General features: G+C 44.0%; 1 protein-coding gene across 1 annotated transcript in view; it reads left to right on the top strand.

Annotated features, from left to right (window-relative positions):
- LOC306931651 (paired box protein Pax-7-like) overlaps positions 1-21,508 on the top strand; it is a 77,722-nt gene that overhangs the window by 40,828 nt on the left and 15,386 nt on the right. Inside the window, exons 6-7 of the mRNA XM_079513150.1 lie at positions 2,303-2,456; positions 3,448-3,647. Of these exons, the coding sequence (XP_079369276.1) occupies positions 2,303-2,456; positions 3,448-3,647 (354 nt within the window). The remainder of the gene's footprint in view (positions 1-2,302; positions 2,457-3,447; positions 3,648-21,508) is intronic.

Genomic DNA, 21,508 nt, shown 5'->3' with positions numbered 1-21,508 from the left:
AAGGACTGTCTAAAGAGGACGAGACGTGAAGACCGTACGGACGATGCCATGTTGCTCCATGGTGCTCCATGGAAGGAAACAAACATGCGCAGTTGAGACCAAGGAAGCTGAACGCAGAAGTGTTGGCTGCATATAGCCCATTGCGCATGTTTCTTTCCTTCCATGGAGCACCATGGAGCAACATGGCGTCGCCCATACGGTCTTCGCGTCTCGTCCTCTTTAGACAGTCCTTGGATGTGTAGACTGTGTTGGCCCTGTCTTATTTCTACGGCATGGCTCTGCAGGTGGCTAGACGTCTATGAGAGGGTCTGTCTGTGTGTCCGTGAGTTCAGAGCTAGACGTCTATGAGAGGGTCTGTCCGTGAGTTCAGAGCTAATCTTGCACACCACTGGACCAATCAGCACCAAACTGTGCTCACTGAATAGCCAAAGAAATAGAACTATACCTCCACGTTTTTTTCCACACGTGTCATACTTTATTAAGTATTTGACGTTAATGTTATAACGATAGTCAATAGAGCCCGGATTGGGTTGAAACCTATAGCCCAAATTTGGAATCATGCATCATAGATGAGATGTCTTGTGCCGAAACGTTGGTCATCTTAAATTAAAGGTTTCTTGCGTCGTGACGAGTTGTGCGACCTCTCCTCCTTTCTGGTGGGCGCTCCTCTACCTCTTTGTTTCTTCTGATACATGACTGATGTCACAGGCTGGCCACGTTGAAGTCCAAGATCCCCATTGGCCATTGGAGCCATCCATGCTGTTCCCATGTGGATCTGAGTTCCACATTTTTTTAAATCTTTTTTTTAGTACACACATTGGGCAGTATTATGTGTGTCTTAAGTACCAGGTCTTATTACTTAACTTAAGACCTGGAGGCGTGGTCAATGTTGTTTGGCCACTCAGAATAGCCAAATGGCATTGATCACGCCTCAAGGTCTTAAGTTAAGTAATAAGACCTGGTACTTAAGACACGCATAATACTGCTCATTATGTACCCTACAGCATATTTGACATTTTCCCATATGAGTATCTTTTTGTAACTACAATTCATGAGACTCTGAGAGCTTGTACAGAAAATATTTTCACCCACTCTTTTAAGTTTAAGTTGTAGGCTAATGGTTATAAAGTTGTATTCCTGCATGGTTGTACAGAGGTACAGAGGTACAGAGGGAATTTAAATAGTGTTGCATGGAAAAGAACAACACAGACTGTATTAAGTTTAGGGTTTCAAGTTGAACATTTGAGCGTTCAGCCGTGTTGCCATATGGTTGTGTGTGTGTGCGCGTGCATGTGTGCATGTGTGTGTGCGACGTGCGTGCGCGCGTGCGCGTACATGTCGCATCAAGTGCATGGGCTGTTTTTGTCTGCATCTCGCCTTGATCAATGGCCCTTGCATGTGAAAGCATTGAGGAAAGGAAAGCCGTTTAGCCGCCGGTCTCATTGTTGACGCCTCCCCTCCCTCTCTGCTCTTTGGGACCCATTCAACCAGGGAGCCTATTGTGGCCCCTCCTTTTCACCGGCCCCTTTTCTCAAAGGGGCCGGACCCCCATTTGCAGAACAACGGTTGATTAACTGCGCACACACTCCATTTGCGGTTAATAAACTGTACACACACTCCATTAACGGCCGATTAACCTTTTCTTTGCTGCGAAGATCAGTCAGATCTTTTTCTACCCGTCTCCCACAGTATAACTAAGCTTTACTATAGTAAAGCTTAACTATATATAACTATTGAAACGTATGCAGTAAAGCTTCATCTCATCTCCATTCTCCTCTCTATTATACCTTTGTTTTGTTTTATTGAAACTGTTACTGAATCCAGGTGTCTGACCAGACCCAGGCAAAACAAATTCAAGTCAAATGATACTGTGAGTCTGTGACTATTGACACATTGCACATAAATGCAGAACACACTGCCCAGTTTTCTTGTGCTTGAGTACTGTCACATTACACAGTTTATACGAAAGAACTAAGGAGCTGCAATCTGAGGTACAAACATGATTTTGTTTTCTCCAGAAGTCATGCTTTATGTTTTGTTTGCCAATCTAAGGATACTTTGACACTGCTGAAACCTGGTGCTTTCACAAGTGGATCTGGCATTTGACATGTCTCTAATGATTTGTCATTTAAAATGAATTGTATTAAAAACACACAACAATATAGCTCTTACCAAAATCACCACAATAAGACACCTGATTATGCAATGCATGCACATGCGCACACAGCACACACATATTATATGTGCACTATTAAGTTTTTCTCCTTTTTCGGATGATTTCGTCGTTTGTTATTTTCTGCAGGTGTGGTTTAGCAATCGAAGGGCCCGGTGGCGTAAACAAGCAGGAGCCAATCAGCTGGCAGCCTTTAACCACCTGTTACCGGGCGGCTTCCCGCCCACAGGAATGTCATACCAGCTGCAGGAGTCTGGCTACCCCACAACCTCGCTATCACAAGGTACAGGAGTCTGGCTATACCCCACAACCACACTATCACAAGGTACAGGAGTCTGGCTACCCCACAACCTCACTATCACAAGGTACAGGAGTCTGGCTATACCCCACAACCACACTATCACAAGGTACAGGAGTCTGGCTATACCCCACAACCACACTATCACAAGGTACAGGAGTCTGGCTATACCCCACAACCACACTATCACAAGGTACAGGAGTCTGGCTATACCCCACAACCACACTATCACAAGGTACAGGAGTCTGGCTACCCCACAACCACACTATCACAAGGTACAGGAGTCTGGCTACCCCACAACCACACTATCACAAGGTACAGGAGTCTGGCTATACCCCACGACCACACTATCACAAGGTACAGGAGTCTGGCTACCCCACAACCTCACTATCACAAGGTACAGGAGTCTGGCTATACCCCACAACCACACTATCACAAGGTACAGGAGTCTGGCTACCCCACAACCTCACTATCACAAGGTACAGGAGTCTGGCTATACCCCACAACCTCACTATCACAAGGTACAGGACGACTGAAGACAAGACATGTCTGTTGTCATATGGGAGTCTAGACCAGTGCTTTTCAACATGGCTTACTGATGTATATGACCTATATTAACAGTTGCCCAAAAGCCCTTCAATATGATTAAAAGGATTACTGTGATTCAGAGCCATAGAGTAAGACAGAGTTACGACAACTCACAAGTTCACTTCACGGGGCCAGTCCAATGGCGGCTATTCTACATATAGACCTCTATTGGCGAATAGGGACACCGGAAGCTTACAGAATGCATTGGAGTCTATGTAATGGGCTTGCACGAGTACATGAACCATGTGACCGGGCGGTTTTCTTCCCCCTCAATGTCACAACTCTGTCTATACTCTATGGCTCTGCTGTGATTATGGTATACTAAGGTCACATTTAATAATTCATATACGTCCTGTCCTGTGTTGTGTTGTGTTGTGGTCCGGTCCAGACATCAGTGGTACGGTCCACCGGCCCCAGCCCCTGCCTCCGTCCTCCATGCACCAGGGCGGTCTGTCCGGCGCCGACCCTGGCTCCGCCTACGGCCTCTCCTCCAACCACCGCGGCTTCTCCAGCTACTCCGACACCTTCATGGGCTCGGGGACGCCCGGCAACCACGGCAACCCCGTCAGCAACGGCCTCTCCCCACAGGTCGGTGTCCGTGTGTGTCCGTGTGTGTCCGTGTGTGTCCGTGTGCGTGCGTGTGTGTCCGTGTGTGTGCGTGCGTGCGTGCGTGCGTGCGTGCGTGCGTGCGTGCGTGTGTGTGTGCGTGCGTGCGTGCGTGCGTGCGTGCGTGTGTGCGTGCATGTGTGTGTGTGTTGTTGATTTAATGGTAGAGTGTTTTTTGGTGTGTACATTCTTGAGACTGATGGTTTGGAGGGCTGGCTAAGCCTGGCTTTGGTTCATATGAATTGCACGTGTGATAAAATACTCCATTTCCATTCCTGTATGTGTGTGTTTGAAAGTTCACCAATGCCTTAGTGCTATAGTGTTTGTGGCTGAAAGTGTGTTATTATAATATGCATATCCTCCTGTATATGTACAATATATATATGTATAAAATGTATAATTGAGTGAGCAAGTGTGTGTATGTTGCACATTTGTGTCTATGTGTTTCATAGCTGGTGTGTGTATGTTGCACATTTGTGTCTATGCATTTAAGTGGCCGCACGCTATAGGGTGGTTATGCGTTTCTTAAAGTTGCATTTTGTCTTGATGGATGAGTGTCATCATTCTCTGATCCTGTCCAATCAGAGACAAGTATTGTGTTGAATCCCTGTTTGTAGGATGGATGGAACTTAACGTGGCACGGTGTCTGTTATTGCCTCATCAGGCAGCAGCTCTCCAGTGACTTTGTGTAAAAGAGTCAGTAAGCAGCGCTGCGCCGATATCCCGTTGCTAACGGGGGAATTGGAACGATAACATTTTACAATTAATTTTCCTCCCTTACATCCCTGAGTCTCTGTAATTAACTCGATTGTTCGGTGTGCCATGGTTCCAAATGGATTGCGGTTTAAACTTTTAACTACAAAGATGTTGGTTGGAGGACAAATCCTCTCCGCTCCACAGGAGAGACTCTAATGCAGGGAGACATCAGTGAGAAGAAAAGGAATAATCGCGCCCCGCTAATGAGTCTGATCACGGAATTCAGACGGTTTCTCCAAGACATTTTTTAACAGATGTTGCTGTCAATGCAAGTCTGGTGTAATGAATTACAGCCGATAGCCTTCATGGTGCCTTTACTTATCGGGAGTCTTTGTTTCACTGCGGTTTAGTCTGGAATTGGCCCACTTGAACTTTGGGGGAACAAGTTGAACAACGTTGAATTCTGGGTCTCATTATAACATATCACATTGTACAGTATATTTAGTCTAATAATCTAGTTACTAGACTATTATACTAATATACTAGACTCTAGCATATTTAGCAAACAAATGCTATTATCTTTGATGAACTCTCCAAGCTTTGAGCCCTTGGAATTGATCAAATCATCCAAACTCTTTGGTTGTTGGACATATTCTAATGCTAACTACTTCACTGCCCTACAGCAGTGGTTCCCAAACCTTTTCATGTCAAGGACCCCCAAATGAACATTTATTAGGCCACGGACCCCCCATTTGAAAACATATGCCAGTGACCCCGATAAGGGAGGATTTTTACGGCTCTAGCAGTGATTCCGAAACATATTATTAACCCATACGGGTCCATTTGGTTGTAAATTATGATTTAGCTGGGTCCCCCCTAGAACTCCCTCAAGTACCCCTGGGGGTCCCCGGACCCCACTTAGGGAACCACTGATCTAGGATAGATAGACCTTTTTGATCCTGTGAGATCAATATAGTTTGTTATAGAAGCACCGCAGTGAGCATGAAATAGATGACAGATAGAAAGTGTATATGGAGATATAGCTAAGAATGAAAATAATGAGAAAAAAATTGTAGACAAAAAGAATAACTCTGAACTGGCCATCTGCTCTTGGGTTAACTTGGCATAATGTATTAAATAATAATCTTTCAGTAGTATAATATGGGCAAGCTAAGCTACAATAAAAGGTCCTCATTTTGGTTCTTTTGAGCATCTGTAAGCGAAACCTGACAATGTTGGTGGAAGTTTAAATCAGGTTCAGTGTCAGACACTAAAGAAAGAAGTCTCCTCTCATTCACGAGACGTTGCTGGGGATTGTGTGCTGTTTTTTGTGCGCTTAGGCTATGTGTCAATGTGTTTGTGTGTCGACACAAACTGAGAGAGAGAGAGAGAGAGAGAGAGAGAGAGAGAGAGAGAGAGAGAGGAGAGAGAGAGAGTGCGAGAGAGAGAGAGAGAGAGACAGAGAGAGAGAGAGAGAAAGAGAGAGAGAGAGAGAGAGAGATGCGGGGGATTCATACATTTATCCTCTCTTGGTCTTTTGAACAATAACCATTCCAAATGAGACTGGTCGGGGAGGGGTCTTCTTCTTCACATAATAGGGGAATGGCTGATGTTGATGCAAATCACTGGGCGCGGAGGAAATTATACGCAATTACCCACCAAGACTGGGCAGTCCGGCCCACCCCCAGCAACAAGATCTCCTTAACAGGCAGAAAATAAGATTGAAATGGTGTTTAAAAAGAGTTGGGAAAATGAAATTCAATGCCACATTTGTCTGCAATTACCCCCGTCATTCACACATATTTTATTGGGAGTTTTTCCTTGGCTTCCCCTCCCCTCCCCTCTCACGCCTGGAATATCTTCCCAAAGATGATGGTGCATGGAACTGCTTTTAGTACCTTCGTTTTCTTTCTTTCTTTCTTTTTTTATTTTTTTTTTGCAAAGAGGAAGACCGAATTAAGGATTTTGTGACAAAAAGGAGATTTGCGCTTGTACTGGAGAGTTGGGTGGGGGGATAACAGAAGCATTTTCCATCCTGTGCTCATGTGTTTGATTGTTAATCGTGGTGGTGAGGCTTAATGCTCCGCACTCACCGACCTGCATAAATACACAGTCAATTCCCACTGTTAATCTAACTCAATAGAGCGTACAAATGGACCCTTATGGGTCCATTTGGTTCCATTTGCACTATCTGTGGAGTTAAATGAACACTAATGATTTGTCTGTGTATCGGGAAACACGGGCCGGCTTCCTTTATGATAAAATAACAGCACGCGGGCGCAGTTTAACCCATTTTGACCGGGCGTCGAAATAAAAAAAAATGCAAATCATGACAGTTTTCTGAAAAACCTGTGCACCTGTGGTGCGAAACCTTTTTCATGTATTTGGCCGCCGACCCCCTATCTGAACATATGTTGTTCCAGCAGGGACTCCCCCAGAAGCGAAGATTTGAGTTAAAAAAGCTCTGAAAGAATACTATATATTCAAAGATTTGCACCACATTTTCAAGATTTTTCAAAAATAGCAGACCTACAAGCTCGTAGCGCGCCACTCGGTGGCGCGCTATGAGCTTGTAGATCTGCTATTTTTCAATAGCTAAATTATAACAATGCTTAAAACACCAAAAGGGGTTCCCGCCCAAAATGGGTTAACATCGGGGATTACCACACTTTGCTGTCCCCGGCCCCGCCACGCAAGGAGGGAAGAAAAAAAGACTGTTCTATTATCCTTACTTAGATTTTGCATACGTATGAGTTAGTGTATTAAGTGTTCGGCATACAAAGTGATTTATTTAATTCAATTTCCCTGTGATTGCCAAGAATAGAATATAGTGAATAGTAATATTCACATACTGTGCAGCCGCATACGCCATTCCGTTGACTGAACTCGTGGTGGGAAATGGGAATATTAAAGCTAGAATTATGATTCAACATTTCTCCATTTGCGTTTCAATTATGGAAACATTTGATTAAACAATAATATGAATTGATCAAATATAAGAAAAATATGATGACCAGCTGATTGAATGATTAAAACGGTGATTCAATTTACCGTTGGAGTTACATCATGGTAAGATAACATATATATACCCCAAACCTTTACCAAAGTGTTCCAGCCTCTCCGCCTCTCCATCACTCCATCACTTCACCTCTCCACATCTATCTCCTTTACCTCTTAACTACCACAATAATTTCCTGGTCTTTCCCCCCAGAAAAGGACTAGTAGCCACACTGACACAACGCTATACTCTCCATTGCGGCAGACAAATGCACACACTGTTCTATATGCACTTGGTTGTAAATAGCTAAGATATATATACTGTATATATTTTTTTTGCCTGATCTCATGCCGGAAACAGGGGTTTCCAATCACTTTGGATTACATATGCAATATGAAAGCGTGTGTGTGTGTGTGTGTGACTGTGTGTGCGTGCGTGCGTGCACGTGCGTGCACGTACGTGCGTGTGTGCGTGCACTATATATGTGTATGCATTCACTTTCATGTGCAACAAGACATTTAAATTCAAGTGAGGAATGGCAATTTATTTTTCTCTTTTTTTTCTTTTTTTAATGTCTTTCATTATGTCCACAATAGGAGACAGTCATAATCAAACTCCCACCCAAAAGAAACAACAACAATAATCAGCAGATCGACAAGCTCACAATGCGCCACGCTGCAACGAGTTGTGGGCTTGTAGATCAGCTATTTTTGGTGCAACTAAGTATAAATCACCCATAATGAGGTTATTGGTTTGTATCTCGCAGTAATTACATTGGCAGAAAGCTCACAAGGCAGGGAGGCATATTTATATCATCCAGCGTGATTACTTATACATATGTACATTTTACAGGCCTCATTACTGTTTTGATTCAAATCTTCGGTGGAATGTGCCTTTTGTGTTAATAGGATTTACACTTGATTATGTGGAAAGCAACCAAGATTGAGTTTTGATAATGGGTCCCATATCCTTATGTCGTTTTGTTCAATCACCACATGGTGGGTCTGATTCCTCAGTCAGTATATACTCATGTCAAGTTAACCCATTTTGCGGCGGGAACCCCTTTTGGTGTTTTAAACATCATGTTATAATTTAGCTATTGGAAAATAGCAGATCTACAAGCTCATAGCGCGCCACCGAGTGGCGCGCTACGAGCTTGTAGGTCTGCTATTTTTGAAAAATCGTGAAAATGTGCCACAAATCTTTGAATATATATTCGTTCAGAGCCAACGATTTTAACTCAAATCTTTGCTTCTGAGGGGTTCCTGGAACAACATATTTTCAGATGAGATGGGGGTCGGTGGCCAATTACATATCATTTTTGGGGTCCTTGCCTGGAAATATTGAGCACCACTGAAACAGAAACATGTACTGTAGGCCTAAATGGGTTAAACATCGAGTATCTGTAGGTAAAAGAAACAAAACTAATACTGCAAACTTCCATTCAATTTAAACACCAGTTGACTGGCACAACTTGAAGCTATGCAATGAAATGAAAGCACATTATGTAATGATATATCATTCTAAATGCTAAACAAGTAAAATTCCAAGCAGAATCTTACTGACGTGTTTAAATCAGTACGGTATATGTATAGTGCAACATATACAGCCAACCGATTATTTTGTCTTGTGTTTTACCAGTTGTAAAACCTCAAAACCTCTCCGAGCTGCAGGTGTACTAAAAATAAAAAAATTACTTGTTTTATGAGCTTTCAGACAATACTTTATACAGTCTGGTGTTTAAGTACATGTAGGCAGCCTTCCAGCTGGAAAGCACACTGCATGGTATATAGCCTAGCTTAGACTGTAAGAGAGAGCTGCTTCCAGCATCCATTCATTTCTATGTGTTTTGACAGAGAAGAAACCTACTTCATCACAGAATGAGAAATCCCATCAAATACGAGGAACACTGCCTCAGCAAATCCATTTGATAGAAACCAATATTCATTCATAAGCTGGAATGTATATGAAAACATACATTCTGGGAGTGAATATGCTGCGTGTTTTTAGTGGATATTGTATTCGCTTTTTTTGAAATAGCGTCAACATTGTGGGGTTCACTGCCGTTGACCCTTTCATCATGTCCCCGCCAGCATTTACATGAGATAACAATGTCGGAGGAATTTTCCTGCAGATCCCGCACTTCAAAATATAGGAAAAGACGTGTGTGCCGCGTGCGTGACAGGCAATAATTCAATTTGAAACTGGCATATTGCATTTGGAATCTAATTCACACCAGCCATTTTGTTGCCTCCTCCCATAAAAATTTAATGCGAAAAGAATTAGACCCCCACACCCCACACCCCCCCGACTTTCATGTGGGGAGCGAGTGAGAGCGAGCGAGTGTGCAGCCAATTCTGTGTCTTACTGAGTGGAAGGGACATGTGACAATATGAACCACGGAACACACCGACGCTGAGGCAGAGGACAGGCTATACATGCCCTGTCGAGTGGTTGTCCCTTGCATGACCACTGACCAGGCATCAACACAGCAAGTGTTAACCCATTTTGGGCGGGATCCCCTTTTGGTGTTAGCATTATGTTATGCTTTAGCTATTGAAAAATAGCAGATCTACAAGCTCATAGCGCGCCACCGAGTGGCGCGCTACGAGCTTGTAGGTCTGCTATTTTTGAAAAATCGAAGAACCACTGACATAGAAACATAGCTTTTTCAGAAAACTGTCAGGATGTAGAAGACATTTTTAGAATCTGATCTCAGGTCAAAATGGGTTCATTTAACTCTTGAGAGTGCACAAATGGAGCCAAAATGGGTCCATTTGGTTCCAACGCTCTTACAACCCTGCCTCATCAAATAAAGCTATATGTCTCTATTAACATGTAACATACTTACACAAATTAATTCATTCATTCATTCATTCATTCAAACCTTTATTTATTCTCGAGAGACATTGAGGTTTCCCTCATGTGCAGTGTCGTCGAGATACAGTACAACATAAGACAACATTTTCAAAGCAATAAACAAAAAAACAACAAGACAGAACAGCAACATTTCCTCATTGTGTGATCTAATACATGTTTAAAAACAGTTGGAGACACTTGGGGTTAAGTCTGCAATCAAAGATTTAAATTGACCGTATGTAAGATCTTTAATTTAAGCTATCATTCCACGTGGTTGGGGCACTCAAACAAAAGGCTGTTTTCCCCAGTTCTGTGTTTACATTCGGAACCTTTAGTGTAAGCCAGTGACTGGTAGCCTCGCGTTGCGATACTAATATACCACTGCGCTTATAGCTGCGTGGAATCGGGGCATATGCATAATGTGCAATAGGGGCAGATGAAGTCTGGCTGCGCCAGGCTGAGTGACTGGAGCGTGTCCTATATGTTACAGGATTCCAATCCAGCAGAGCTTTAATATACAGAGCTTTGGTATACAAGTCTCATCAATTGCTTTACAAAAAACAGATACCAATGTTTATTTCGCCTGTCGGCCAAGGAAGGCCAGCCCACTCTGTCATATAGGATGCAGTGATGAGTTCTATAAGGTTCACCAGATATAAATCGCAGAGCAGAGTGATAAACTGCATCCAAGGGCTTGAGGACAGAAAGGAGCAGCTTTTCTATAGATGACATCTCCGTGAATCTATTTGGCCATTTTTGAACCGCAGCGAGAAACGTCCTTTGGGGTATCGTATGTCTGCATAAGGAATAGTTAAGGCAGGAGGGTGATGTCGGGCCGCTAAACCCTATATCTGTCAGAAGGACATGAGAACCTGCTGCTGAAAAGAGAGAAACAAAACGGGAGGACACCCAAAAGACGATCAACGAGAAGTAGTAAAACGTCACTCTCAGGCTTTTGCAATGTTGTACATTTTATTAAAGAAACATCGCCAGAAGATTTCTTAATAATGGATGGAGCTCTCTCACCGTCGAGTAGATGGGGAGGGAGGGATGTATAGACTTAAATTAAAGGAAAACTAATTTAACATCATCAACATCAATGCCATTATTCTTACCAAATCAATCGTTTCATGTCATGGGGCATGCGGAATGTATATGGTTTTTTTATTGATAGTTTCAAGTGGAGATTGACAGGAAGGAGGGAGAGAGAGAGAAGGGGAGAGACATGCAGCAAAGGTCGTCATGAACGGGACTCGAACACGCGACACGCTGCTAGGCCAGAGCCTATAGAGTATGTGGCAATGCGCTTGGACCACTAGGCACAGCGGGCGGCGGGGCGCCCTGCATGTGTATGTTTGACGTCATCATTTAGACATTTCCTGGAGAAATTCACAGAAGACATAGGTCTAGACATAGGGCACTTTTGGGCCACAGGAGGGGTTTATTGATCTGATCAGAAGATGGGATTTTAAACAGAAAACATCACAATTGTCAACGTTTCCCTAGTATATATATATGCACTGAGGATTGTATACAATGAGGCCAGGAGCATGAGAAGGAGAGAGGGGAGAAGGAGAGAGAGAAGGAGAGAGAGAAGGAGAGAGGGGAGAAGGAGAGAGAGAAGGAGAGAGAGAAGGAGAGAGGGGAGAAAGAGACAACGAGAGGATAGCCTGGATATTCAGTGAGTGGTGATGGGGGGGTGGGGAGGGTGTAGGAGGAGAGGGGAGGAGATGGAGGGGGGGGATCAGAGCTCGCTGTGGCGCTCCCCGACTCTCTCCCTTTGATCCACATCCCCAGGCCCTGCCTGCCTGCCTGCCTGCCGCTCAGCGAGCGCTAGCTCAGGCGTCCGCTAGTGATTCCTGACAACTGTCGGACCGAGATAAGGGGGTGGGGGTTGAGGAAGGGAGGATGGGGGGGAGGGGGGGGGGGGAGAGAGAGAGGGAGAGGAGGGTGAGCTTTCCAAACACCCTTCAACGGGAAACACACACCACTACTGTACTTCCATGTCACACTTATTTTTTGTATTTTTATTTATTTTTTATATAAATAAGCAAATGAGAGATGAATTACGTTTAAAGAGTGAGGGGTTTGCCAAAAATACCCAGGAGGAGAAAGAGAGAGGAAACAGAGAGAGAGAGAGGAAAGAGAGACAACGAGAGATTTGGCTGCTCTCCTCGTTCTCTTTCGATCATCCCGCCTTCATCCTCCACATATTGCCCCCCCCCCCCCCACTCCCCCATTACTCCCCCCCCCCCCCCAAACCCTACCTCCCCTGGTTGCCCCTCCTTCCCTCTGCCCCAAAACTCCCTCTGCCCCCTTTCTACATGACACCACGCACCTGAATGTCAATGATTGTTGTGCTCTTATAATGTGCTCTCCTCAGGCGCTCTTAAAACTCAAGGGTATTAAAGCCCCCCCCCCCCAACCAATCGTCCGGGCACGCTGTCAGCTGGCACGCTCCTGTGTCAACTAATCAAAGGATGAGCACATATTATTTACTTTGCCTCCCCATACTACTTAGAGAGAGAGAGAGAGAGAGAGAGAGAGGGAGAGAGGGAATGGAAGTACGGAGGTTATTGTAGGGAGAGGAGAGGAGGGGGTGATACTTGTTAATTGGAAGGCACCCGTAATACTGACACTGTTTACATTTGTGGCAGAAAATAAATAAAGGGAAAATAAATAAAACACGACCTGTTCTGGGAGAGCTTCGGAGAGAGCCTGCATGGGGAATTTAAATATCCACTGATGGAATAGATAAATCCATGTTTTTACTTCTTTGTTCAAAATAGTCCCGTGTTGCCGGATGATAAGATCTCCGCCTGTCTGCAGGACATTTCAGAATCTAAGGTAGTTGCTAGAACATGCTTTTAAAATGAATAATATCACCGCCTCAATCAATGTGAAGGACTACCCTAAGATTGGTTCTACAGTTTCCAAGTTTGAGCAATGAAAGCTGAGAGTGTCCTCAGTCCTCAGTAGAGCAAAGCCTAAAGACATAAGTCTATACAGTATGTGTTGTAAAATGGTAAATGGTAAATGGTAAATGGTGCATTTATATAGCGCCTTTATCCAAGGCGCTTTACAGAGATTGTGCATTACATTCACCCATTCATACACCGATGGCAGCAGAAACCATGCAAGGCACCAACTAGCACATCGGGAGCAATTAGGGGTTCAGTGTCTTGCTCAAGGACACTTCGACAGTAACTCTGGGGGAGCCCGGGTTCGAACTGGCAACCTTACGGTTACCATCCAGACACTCTACCCCTGAGCCACCGCCGCCGGTTGTACCTGCCTTGTTCTTGCCACTGTACACATGTAACATCCGGAACTAAATTGGTACAAATGGAACTAAATTGACTCTTACAGGTCCATTTGGTTACTGTATACACTCAGAGTTTCAAATGGATCAATTAACACTAGGACTAGGACTTTACTGTGTACCTCAGCAACCACTTCAACCCTATACACTTAGTTAACTGGGGTCCCCCAGGGCTCTATTCTAGATCCTCAAGTATTACGCTCTAGTCTACACCAACTCTCTTCACTGAAAGTAGCCGATGTACTGCCTATATTTTCACTGTACATTCACCCCAGAATTCAGATGATTTTGATTGATTGATTGATTGATTGATTGGTTGAAATTTGTATTGACAAAATGCATTATGCTAGTTGTTTGTAGCGACTGGCGTTCTGGTTGGATATGCAGGAAGCGCTGCAACCCTCCTACGTTTGGTTCTGCATGTCACTCTGGTAATGGAACCTTTTGGTTGAGAGTGCAAGCTATCCTGAGGAGCACCTCCCACAGGTTGGGCATGGCAGACTCCACCACAGGAAATAAATACAATATTTGATTCATATCCTGGCTTTTTTTCTCGGCTACTTTCTCTCCCTACTATGTTCTCCTCACCTCCCCTTCCACTTTTTTTCCCATATAATTCCCTCTCTCCATCTGTGGCCTCTCTCTTTCTCTCTCCCTCTCTCTTTCTCTCTCTCTCTCTCTCTCCATTCCGCCCTGCCAGATGAAAGGGTCCGGGGCGGAAAAATCAAAACGCTATTTAAATGCAAGGCCGCTTGTGTGCGGGGCGAGAGATGCTTCACCCCTCCAGCAGCCAATGGGGGAGTTGTTGCGTTTCCCCGATAAATAGCCAAATATAACGGAATGCGATTTACATTTATCTCACGGAGGCAGCCAATATGACTTTCTGTAAATCCTGGAAGATGAGGATTTAAGTGAGGATGGAGGCTGAAGGAGAGGACCACTGCATGCAATCTGAGGGCGCCAGCGCACTAGACCACCACAAATGTAACCAAATGGACCCTTAAGAGTCCATCATGGTTGCATTTGTTACAAATAGATAAATTAACACTAAGGATTTGACTGTGCACGCTCATACAACACGTGCCTTTTCCATAAGGGCTTTTGAGGGAAATGAATGTGTGCTTGCGGGATTTTCAGAGAGGAAATTCAATCTATCAGTTATTATGTCCTATATATTCCTCAAGTTCTTTATTATTTAAGAGCTTTTTCTCCTGCCTTTACTCTCAAGGGAGGGAACAATGGCCATCATATCGGGAAAGAATGACGTGAATTGATACTCTGACCATCAAATTAGTTCCACCATCAAAATCAGTTATAGGAGTATTATTAAATCCCAAACCACAGCACAGTATATACATTTATGGATATATATGCAGGGGCTTAGGGTTCACCCGACTGCAAGCTTTGGTTTGGTTTGGATTGCTTCCACCCGCAAATGGTCTGATAAGTTGCTATAGTGCACTGAAGGGACACAAGTTCATATATAACCAACAAGCCAGTGGAGATCATGGAAACTTATTTGGGGACTTCAGGTCAATTTGTCCACTCCCATATTTAAATTAACACTTTTAACAGTTGCATAATGTTTTGTGAAAGCTTCCCATAATGAGTATCTGTGACTCATTCGACTCTCATTTGGCTCCTCCTGGCTGTTCAAAGTGTCCTTGAGCAAGACACTGAACCATTAACTACTACTCCCGATGAGCAGGTTGGCTTTTAGTTTCCTCTGCTTGTCAGTGTGTGAATGTGCTCCATCTGAATGTGCCCCCCTTCCCCCCTCCGGGCCCGAGAGAGGCCGAGATCCAAAATACCGACTGCTGTAGTCGGTCGGTAACTCCCGTCCGCCCTGGAGAGACCAGAAATGCTCCCTCTCCTTTCACTTTCCCTTAATAATGCACCACATTCAAAGCTGTGTGTGTGAAGGGTGCATGTGTGTCCGTCTGGGCTGAACCTAGAGTTCAAAGCAAATCTCAGAGGTCCAGGAGGTCATGTGGAGTCTGGACTGGGCCACCCTCGTGAACCCCGTGGCAGTCGTACAGGGTTCATGGGGGTGAGGAGGGGGTCCATGTGCTCCCTCTTGGTTCCAGATACTGTTCTGACACTAGGGGGGACGGTGATTTATTTGAAGGCGGAAAAACACATGGGGTGGGTATAGGTGTTGAATTCGATCCGGCTGGTTCTAAAATCTACGTGTGATATTTCTATCCCGTTGTGTTTTGTGACACTTGAAACGGCGTAATGGACGTTCCATTACGCCCTCCGAGTTTTGGTTTGGACTGATATTGTCAGAAACTTTATTACAGCATTTGAGTCTATAATAAACAGAAAATCCTGACGGTCTCAGATTGTACAAATGGAACCAAATGTTTCCATATACTCTCAAAGTTAAATTAAATGTGACTTTAAGTAATATTTTTTGGTTAAAACAAAATGTATTATTAAAAGGCTGAAGATAGATCTACAGTATATTCCAATATAAAGCATTCCTGTGGGTATCCTGTATGTTCTCTCTTGATTGGATGAAATTGGTATCCCCACTCGAAAATGTAAAGAGCTGGAGAGAGGGTTATGATTACCTTTTATGATTACTATTACTACTATGATTGCCAATATAGAGCTATACTTTTAACACAAAAACAGAACAACACTTACAGTGCCTTAATACTGCAGATTTTACTGTGTAAATCTCGCTTCTTCTATGTTCCCTCTCTCCCTCTCTCCGTCTCTCTCTCTCTCCCGCTCTCTCTCTCTCTCTCTCTCTCTCTCTCTCTCTCTCTCTCTCTCTCCCGCTCTCTCCCGCTCTCTCTCTCTCTCGTCAGGACCCCAGCTGGCGCATGCTGTCAGCGGCCCTGTGCCTCTCTCTCCAGCTGAGAGTCATTCCTCTGTTTATTTACATGTCATTATGGCTCGGAGGTGACAGATATTAGCACTGTCAAGAACTATTTGACCTGACATTCTTCAGCGGAGTGGCTCCCCGCTGCGTTCAGCAAACACACAGCGCCACCCCTCCCTTCTCTATCCCACTCCACTCCTTCATCTCTCCCTCCTTCGCTCGCCTCAGCTGCTTCCCTCTGCGCTCGCGAAAGGAGTTTTTGTAACTAGTTTGTTGTGAGAGCTCGAAACGAAACAAAGCGAATCAAAAAACTACACATCACTGCATCACGGTCGGATCCGCCAACAACCGCGCAGGGAGATGTCTGGTTGGAAATAGAGGCTGCATGGTGCAGGTCTTGAGTCAGTAACTAATTATAATGTCACAGTTCTGCATTACACAGCTGATTGAGCTGCCAGTACAGCTCAGCTCAGCGAGCTGATGTTAAAAGTTAGAATCTACATAAGCAGTCATCCCATAAAGCTATTTCACTGAAACCTCTGCGTAATTTATAATCTGTCATAGGACATTGTCACATGCCAAAAATAGCGGATCTGCAAGCTCACGGCGGATTGTGAGCTTGTAGCTGCTGTTCAACAAAGTACAAATGAGGCTTAATTGTATCTATCTATCTCTGTGTGCATCTCTCTAGTGATCGATTGATTGATTGATTGATTGATTGATTGATTGATTGATTGATTGAAAATGTTTCACAGTGTGTAGAATGGGTACATTTCAAACGAAAGCACAGGTCAATACAAAAACTGCATGTATGCTACGAGGACGAAACCATGAAAAGCACTAAGACTTGTTCACATCAGGGTCCTCCATTTTCAATTCATCAGAACATTTAAAGGCGTACAAATACACGTCTATGAAAAACAGGAAATCATCATACAGTTAAAGAAAGTAAAAAAATGGAACAACATGTACAGTATGGGATAAGGGGGGGGAAGTAGCTAGATCCCAATGCTCAAATGTCCATCCTCGTGTCCTCGCGGGGACGTGCCTGTGGCCCCAGCTCGCTGATCACAGTGAGCCATGTCGGCCATATGTCTGCTGTCTCTCTCGGCTAACGCCATGTGAGGAGGCGACAGCTTGTTTGGCTGCGTGCTAATCGGCGTCATCTGGGCCAACCGTGTTGTCGCCCAGTTCCTGTCACCATCAATCAAGCGCCTAATTTGAATCAATTAAAGGTATCCAGACATGCTGCAACCCCGGGAACCCCCCCCCCCCCCACCCTTCCTTCCCTTCCCTTCCCTTCCCTTCCCTTCGCTACCCTGCTCCCTCTCTCTCTCTCTCTCTCTCTCTCTCTCTCTTCCTCTCTCTCTCTCTGTTCCGAAACTACGGAGAGTTGGGAAATTAACCTCTAACCAGAAGCTAAATGGTTCGAGCAACATGTCTGCACACTGTCCTGCAGAAGACCTTAAATTGAATGTGTGGATTACCTGATGAACACCTACAATGGTTAAAACAGCTTGTAAATAGGCTACAGTACTGTCTGTCTGTCTGTCTGTCTGTCTGTCTGTCTGTCTGTCTGTCTGTCTAAAAAAAATGAAACAATTTGCCTCGACACAATTTTTTTGGTTGAAAACATGTCATTTTTGTCAACTGATATGGTTGTGCGATTAAATATAAATTAGCCTGTGCGTCCTGTTTGAGGTTCCTCACAAAGATAAGACAATTTGGTGCAATGACTTTGAGAATAAGAAAGGGAAGAGAGAGAGAGAGGCTGAGAGAAGGCTCTCTGACACGCGAATGGAAAGAGGTGAGGCAGAGGATGGGAAAACAGAGGAGGATGAAGTGAAGGGGAAAATAAGAGCCATGGACGCGTCCCCTGCACCCACCATGACCAAATCTGCTAATTGAATTGATGCACTGGCTTTTATTTTGGAAATAGCCACTTAGTGTGCCGAGATGAGGGCCCCTCACCCAGCCCGAATCCTCATTTTGATGAGAAGGGGGGAAAGGAATATTAGCAAGGCGGTCTGGAAACGGGAAAATAAATCCCACATTCTATCAATATATACATGATGGATTTAGATGAGATTCAGAGGGTGGCGAGCAGAGGGCAGGGCAGGTCTGCGTTTATCGAGACAGAAGGATGGAGACAGGGAATGCACGAATGCAAGAAAGAACCTGGTGGGATGTCATCTTAGCCCACACAGTAAAACCGTTACTTAATAAATAAAAAACAACACCTAAGCTCTTTTGTAGTGAGAGCTCCATTCTGCTCTTTTTCATCGCTCTGTAATGACAATCAATTCTCAGGATGTAAGTGATCAAGACCTTTATAAACTACCAGTCCAGTCCGGTTGAATCTCTTAATGAATTCCCCGCACGGCACAGCCATGACATATAGCCAGTCGAAGATCATTGCCAACAGTATCCACTTCACCTCTGTACTGCGAATACACCTAATACTTAGGTCTCTGTATCTATAAGAATGACTGAAACTTACTGTAACTATGTTTATAACCACACCAAAGGGTCACCATGCAACTCCTTGGGTCCAAACGGTTGCAAGGAGTTAACGCTAAAACCGTCTCGACCCTTTGGTGTGGTTTGGGCCATTGAATTCCATGCGTTGAATCACTAGGGACAACGTGCGTTAACGTGCAACAGGACATATCACACCGCAGGGACAACGCTAAAACCATCTTGACCCTTTGGTGTGGTTAGGGCTTTAGAATGTGCTGTAGTTTGCTATGCCTATTAAAGCTGAGCATCTGCTGATAAGGGCGAGGCTAGGTTTGACTATCACGTCCTGCCACAATTAAACTCTGTTTAATTGAACTGACTGTTCTCAAGTTTCTTGTTTCCAAGAGTTTCCGAGCAGGCCTTTATAGTTCTGCTACCTGCCACACGGTGTTGCATTCCAGTGTTTCATATCGATATTCATTCACACACAAGGTGGAAAAGGTCATCATTTGCGAGTCCTAAGATATGACCAATTGTCTCCCATGGGTTTATAGTTAGTGCAGCTCTACATTTTAAAGACATCAAAGGTATTTTACGGTGACTGTCACATGTCCCTCCATTTAGCACACCTCACATGACACAATGTATTTGTCTTTCAGGACTGTAAGTTTGCGAAGTTGGTTTGTTGCTGTAGCTTTAACTATATATCTAAACATGCCTTCTCCGTAACATTGCATTGGATTTATTTTCTTTCTGCCAGTAAAGAGGGAGTTGGGATTTTCTCGATTATTGCCTCTGACAAAACCACATCTGCTGCTGGTAGAATGGCATTAGCTGATCTCATAATTACCTCTGATTGCATCAGATACTCTCCGTTCAGTATCGCTGTGTATGGCAATTAACGCCTTGCATCTCCAGTTTCAATTGAAGTGTTGATGGATTGAGCGTGACACCAGAGATTCTGACGTGGGCTTAGTTTTGTCTATGCGAGCAATGTTGTCTTTGTGCAATTGGCCACTTACTGGCCTGACTCCACAAGCCTATAGCCCGATTTATACTGCCAAAATAGACACTCTATGCTACGCGTTGTGCTCATGTCGACCTGCTATTTTTGTGGACGTTTAAGCATACAGGATAAAAGACAATGGGAGGGGGAAAAAGTCACTTATTGGTTGGATATTGGTCCGTGGATCGCCGATAAGTTACGTATAAATGCGTTTGATTCAAGTATTTTATCTTAGGTCCTACTGGGCAACTGTGAGTGAAAGGTGAGAGGGTCTTCTTATGGTCCTACTGGGCAACTGTGAGTGAAAGGTGAGAGGGTCTTCTTATGGGCCGGTGAGATGGGTGAGCGATTGTGGGAGATAGTGTCATGTGTGCCTTCCTTGAGATAACCCCCGACCCATTTCCGGATGCCACCGTCTTCTCATCTACCATCGCCAGCCTGCTACCTGGAGACATTTCAGGACAGCTTCTAAATACAGAGAACCGGGAAGTCTTAATCCACTCACTTCCACAGTGTGTGTATGTGCATGCACGTGCACGCGCACTTGTAAATGTGTGCGTGTGTGTGTGTGTACGCAATGCATGCTTTTTATTTTGTGCTGTATCCCTTTGTCCTTCCTCCACTCATCTCCGCCATGGATTTTTTTTTTATAGGGAAATATAATTTAATCCCGTTCTAATTTGTCCCTCATTTTATGTCTCTTGGATATACAGTAAAGTCTTATTCCTTCACATGCAAATTTACTCAACAGCTATGCTGTGATTGAATGTCCTCCTAGTGCTTTTGCTTTACAAATATATCCTTTTAGAGAAGGCGGCCATGATGCAGCAGTACAGTGGCTGAGAAATATGCATCAAAGCCATATGGAGATGTGTAGTTCTCTTCTCTGCCACAAAGAAAACATTTGCACTGGGTCTGCTAATGTCTGTTTTATATATAACTCAAATCATCTGTATCTCTTGCTTCTGCGCGCTCTCTGATGGATGGGCCTGAAGTAGTGACTCCATTCACTCTAACTGTTTAGCTGAACAGGATTAAAAATCCACATATTTTGCACATGAACAAATGCCAAAAAAGTGGATTCTGTGAGTGCACAGGAACTTGTGAAATGGTTACTACATTTGATGGCAGTTGTGTAGTGCCACAGATAAATTGATTGATTGATTGATTGATTGATTGATTGATTGATTGATTGATTGATTGATTGATTGATTGAAGTATTAGAATTACAGTACATTTCAAGCACAACTCAATACAAAAACTGTTAACTGTGAGTGGACGACACCATAGAAGCATTACACTTGTTTGTAAGAGGGCCCACCGTTTTCAATTCATCAAAACATTTATAGACGTACAAATATACACTTCTATATAGCCAAAAACAGGAAATCATAGAGGCAAAAAGGGAAAAATTCAGATTTTACAGGGGCCAGTTTCGAATTGCAGCCGTCCGTAAGTGCCCTTTGAGAGCGGTTTTGAAGGAGTCAAGGGATTCGCATGTCTTAATGACTGTTTGTAGGGCGTTCCACATTTTGGTGGCATAGGAGCGAAATGAATTTATAGTCCCTTGTTAGTGCCGAATCTGGGTTGCACATAGGTCACCAATCTCGGAAGATAAGCCACGGTCTTCTACATAATGCATATGCACCTCATTTGAATGTTAACCCAT

This window comes from Electrona antarctica (genome assembly GCF_951216825.1).
Source record: "Electrona antarctica genome assembly, chromosome: 2".
Lineage (NCBI taxonomy): Eukaryota > Metazoa > Chordata > Actinopteri > Myctophiformes > Myctophidae > Electrona > Electrona antarctica.
The sequence above is the reverse complement of the archived record's forward strand: the minus strand, read 5'-3'. Positions and strand labels throughout refer to the sequence as shown.